At 40.9% G+C, this 5,000-nt stretch overlaps 2 protein-coding genes across 3 annotated transcripts in view; both read left to right on the forward strand.

Annotated features, from left to right (window-relative positions):
- Nucleotides 1–5,000, forward strand: part of LOC132958100 (mucin-2-like) — a 175,558-nt gene that overhangs the window by 116,837 nt on the left and 53,721 nt on the right. The window lies entirely within an intron of this gene.
- kif1c (kinesin family member 1C) overlaps nt 1–5,000 on the forward strand; it is a 47,860-nt gene that overhangs the window by 22,720 nt on the left and 20,140 nt on the right. For both annotated transcript variants that reach the window (XM_061030716.1, XM_061030715.1), the window contains 6 exons: nt 1–15; nt 2,114–2,190; nt 2,287–2,365; nt 3,172–3,272; nt 4,699–4,764; nt 4,843–5,000. The exon at nt 1–15 is cut by the window's left edge and continues 113 nt beyond it; the exon at nt 4,843–5,000 is cut by the window's right edge and continues 21 nt beyond it. In XM_061030716.1, the coding sequence (XP_060886699.1) occupies nt 1–15; nt 2,114–2,190; nt 2,287–2,365; nt 3,172–3,272; nt 4,699–4,764; nt 4,843–5,000 (496 nt within the window). The remainder of the gene's footprint in view (nt 16–2,113; nt 2,191–2,286; nt 2,366–3,171; nt 3,273–4,698; nt 4,765–4,842) is intronic.

The raw sequence follows: 5,000 nt of genomic DNA on the forward strand, positions 1-5,000 counted from the left end.
AGGGAAACACCACCTGTAAGAAGCAACACACACACACACACACACACACACACACACACACACACACACACACAGGTGTTCTTAGGTAACACTCAGGGTCTTAACAAAGGCTTACACTATTTTTTTTCAAGATTAACCACTCACCCAAAAATCAGCTTACTCTCAATCCAGAAAACGGCCTTTGTCCCTATTAGGACAGACGGCCCCAATAAAGTGTTCGTTATTCTGAAAGGTGTCCCCATAAGGTAGGATAAGTCAGGTTACATACACACACGTGTTTCAAAGGATGTGGAGTGGTTTACATTAACCTCCTGTAGACTAACCCGGCTTACAGACTGGCTGCGTGAGACTCTCGTGTGTCTCATGTGCCAAACATGGCAAAAAAATCAAATGTAGAGCGCCAGTTTGACCATATTTAAACACATATTTATGTCTACGTCATTATGATAAACAATGCAGGGCTACACTTCTGGTATGCTTTTCTTTTTTTTGGAATTCAAATTTTTTTATTGAATTTTTTAAAGACATGGTACATGGCATTAACACATTTAGGTTTCAAGGATATAGCAACCCTTAGCTAACACAAAACATGAGGGCAGACTTAGTACACAGATCCAGTGAACATAAAGTACAGCAGCAGGCCACAGAGGGAAAAAAATCATAATAAAAAAGTTAAATACATCAAAATTATTACAAATAATGCTCGTCACAGCAGAGACAATTAAAATCAGGAATACATCTGAATGGTGATCCTATCAGGGATGAGATTGAAAATTATTTGGACACGTCATCCACCCTTATGTAGTCCCAGAACCTGTCCCAGGAGACCCCTTCTCCAACCTTCTGTTACTGAGTTCTGGTATGTTCTGTGAAGAAACTCCCCTCATTAGTAAAAAAACACTTTTATTCTGAGATGGTCCCAGGACAGTTGTTTAATTTAAGTTACTCAAATTCCCCGCAAAAGTTTTATTTGATACAAAACAAAGTCATAAAACCGGTAGAATATAACTACATTATGTAAATAATTAAAACACGGCAGGTTGAGGACGATGATAGTTCTGGTACGATCTCTGCGCCTGGCTTCATCTTCCTGTTTTTCCCCGAGCTTGGAGGGTTGATTTTGTCCTGAATGTAAAATCAGCACCCAGACATTCTACTGTATGTCTGCATTACAGACATGTAGCGTACATGAACTTTATTGAGGTAAAACTTAAGAAGAGAGAGGGAGACACAGCCACCACACATCTGAAACACGCCTCAAGCGGACCTTTAAACAAGTGTTGGTGCTCAGTTTAATCAGTTCACACAATATGAGTTTGTCTCCAGGAGGAAGACGAGTCCTCAGAATGTGATCGTGAAAACTCATTTGTGCCCCCACAACGTCAGTAAAACATGTCTACTGTCTCACACACACTTGGTTTAACATGTTGAGTCTTTTAAATGTAAACAAGTTGAAGTTGTTTCTCTGCTTGTTGGATGATGTTTAGGTGTTTTTTCTTCAAGTCTTAAAGAGTCTATTCTACAAAAACTACACATTTGGAATATGTGGTTTTCTGTTCTTTAGAGGAGTCAATGTGTTTCCTTTGAATGCAAGTCGTCCTTGGTTGTAATGAGTTATGCTCATACTCTGAGTCTCAATGGGTTTAAAGAGGCATCAACCATCCCAGCATGCCTCAGCCTGTCATGTGACCTCTGAACTCTGAGGCGCAATATAAACTCACACTCACACACAGTTTATTTTTAGACTTTTCATGCAGCACGACTGTTTTTAGCAGCCATGCGCCCGTCTGAAAACACTCCTGTCCACTCACATTACTCCACCTTAATAACGTGTTTATGACGGGCGTGATTCAAGAAAATAATTGTGGTTAATTTTGGCGCACCCGTATGCATAATTCACTTTCATCTTTGAAGCTGCACCACATGTCTTAAATCATACAGACACTCGATCCTACAGCAATGTTCCAACTTTACTGCAGAATTCAAAGCGTCCAGATTTAATAAAAAATGTATTCAGTCAAAACAGCAAAAACAGACCCAGAGAACAAACCTCTGGGCATAATGGGTGTCACTAAAAACCAGGTTGTTATGTCATTTCCCCTTTCCTTTCCAGGTATCTCAAACCCCAAACAGCCCAAAGATGGAGCCAAGAACTTCACATTCGACTATTCCTACTGGTCACACACAACGGTGATAACACACACTGCACACACACGCTGAAAAATGTTCAATGCATTACTCGAGATCAGTTACACGACAACCAGAGGTGTGCTTGTGTTTCTGCAGGCGGAGGACCCCAGCTTCGCATGTCAGAAGCAGGTGTATAAGGACATCGGAGAGGAGATGCTGCTGCACTCTTTTGAAGGTAACCGTGTGAAGACTGCTGCTCCTCACTGACCAGATTTAATCAGCCACACCAACCTCAAATCCATGAAAGGTTTAAAGCACAAACACTTTGTTAAACAACACCAGGTTTGTCATGATACCTGAATTATCAACTTCTTTATAATACTAGTAAAAGGTAAACGATATCCAAACCTGATACTTCCATAGAAGTCCAAAGCACCAAATGTTGGAAAATATGCTGGTTTTAAATGACCAGAAATTGTAGGCAAACTCCTGCACACCGACTAAATTGTACAATTACGTTAACATGTGCAATTGAGATGTTGTCAAAGTGTTACCTCTCCTACCAGCCTGTCTTATTGAATAGATGTCGTTTTGTTACCATTTGATACTAACTTATTAAAACAACATATTTTATCATTTTAAAACATGTTGTATCAAAGTATGGATCATTTTAACAACATTAAACAACACCATCATCCACATTACAACAGTAATAAAGACAGTAATGATGCTTGTTGAACTTTGGCGTTTAAGATGCTAATGCTACGTGTAGCAGTGTTAACATGCATGATGTTTGTGATGCTACATATTCTGATGCTAATGCTGCAGATGCAAATGTTGTCTGTCATTATAGGGGTGATGATGAAACTAATCTATGATAATGCAACAGATGAGTGTACTTATTGTAGTGATAGTGGAGGAGAAGCAACAGATGCTAAAGCTTATTATCCCTGTGATGATGCTAAAATTGCTAATGCTAATTTTCCCATTCAAAATTAATGGGAAACATTACATTTAAAAATCAACACTGTTGTCTTCCAGGATACAATGTCTGTATTTTTGCGTACGGACAGACGGGTGCTGGAAAGAGCTACACCATGATGGGCAAACAAGAGCCGGGACAGGAAGGCATCATACCGCAGGTAAACACACGGGGAAGGATGGAAATAATTATTCTGGTAGAGGCACTCAAAAAGGGAAAAGGCATGAATGGCAAAACTTGAAGTTAAAGAATCAGACAAAAGGGTTAAAAAGGGACACAAAGGGTTAAAAGCACCTTTTACTGTGCTGCAGAGCAAGGCAGCGTATCTGTGCCAGTGATGTTTGTGTAATGAAATGATCCATTATGCAGCCTTTTTTTATGTAAATCAGCCTCATTGCAAAAAGAGTCTAAGTTAGCAACAGCGCCGCTAACAGTTAGCATGAAAACATGAGCGTCTGTGGAGAGTTGGTGGTAAATGCGCCGCAGTATTTATGAGATGTGACGAACTTTCCAGTGATCAGGAAAACAATTCCACCTCTGTATGGCTTCAAAATCCTCAATCCACTCTGAAATAATTAAGCCCAACATTTTTAATGACATTTATCGTTGTGTTGTTTTTTAAACTAAAGGTTTGGATTATTGTTCCTGTTTCAGAGAACTGCTGCACTCTGACTCTTTATGCAACTTCAAACTAAACAATTTAATTGCACAACTTGAACTGTATTTCGTTCTGTTCTGAGGACAATCTGGGATTAGACTGAGAAACGTATTTGGACTTATGTTCATTCTCGCGGGGACTCTGTGTACCTACAGTTCCTCTGAGGACTTATTGTGCTCATGACGACCTGAATACCAGGACTGCATTTCTTTAATTTAATTTAATGCTGTCCTAGAAGACGATGCTAAAGAGACTTTGCTTTATAAAAAGAGCATTTAGAGATATTCTGAGTATTTATTGTAACTATTAGGTTTTGTTGCTTGAAGTCATTTATTGTCTTGGAGACTTAGCCTGCAGCCCTGTTTCCACCAAGTGGTCCGGTTCGGTTTCGTTTTGTACAGTATGCAGTTATTGGTGTTTCCATTGTCACAATTTGGGAATGGTACCTAAAGGACTGATCCGTACTGTCCTACTTTTTTGCTACCCTTCTGTTGAGGTGCCAAGCGTAACAATCCGACCATAAGGAGCTAGACACAAGCGATTAATGTCAGTGCATAGCATCAGGGATGACCTTACCCACACCGTGCAGACCTCTGCTGGACGTCCTCCATTGGTGACCTTTATTTACTGTGTTGTGTTCTTATTTTCTTTGAATTTATTAGCAGGCTGCGTCGCGCTGCTTTGATGTCACACTATTGCATGGCTGACGTGGCTATCGCCATCGTGCTAACCAATTGGTGGAAACTTGGCTCAATCAGTCAATTCTGACCCGTTACAGATTTTCATTCTCCGGGACTCCGATGGGCGGTCTACTTTTAAAGAAGCCCCGAGGGGAAACTCTTTGATACAGAATCATAAATCCACCTTTCATGGATTTTGTCTCTTGGTTGCTTGAATCAGAGTATTGATCGTCTGTTTCTCTGTTCAGCTGTGTGAAGACTTGTTCCAGAGAACAGGAGAAAACACAGATCCTGACCTGACCTACTCAGTGGAGGTAAACTCACTTTAATCAGTCATACACTCAGATTTATTCAGTGCATGAGGACGGGCTGAACACGGTTTCCTCCCCCAGGTGTCCTACATGGAGATCTACTGTGAGCGGGTCCGGGATCTGTTGAACCCAAAGTCTCAGGGGACTCTGCGTGTCCGGGAGCACCCCATCCTCGGTCCCTATGTGGAAGATCTGTCCAAACTGGCGGTGACCGGATTCTCCGACATCCGGGACCTAAT

The sequence above is a fragment of the Labrus mixtus genome, chromosome 23, assembly GCF_963584025.1.
Source record: "Labrus mixtus chromosome 23, fLabMix1.1, whole genome shotgun sequence".
Classification (NCBI taxonomy): Eukaryota; Metazoa; Chordata; class Actinopteri; order Labriformes; family Labridae; genus Labrus; species Labrus mixtus.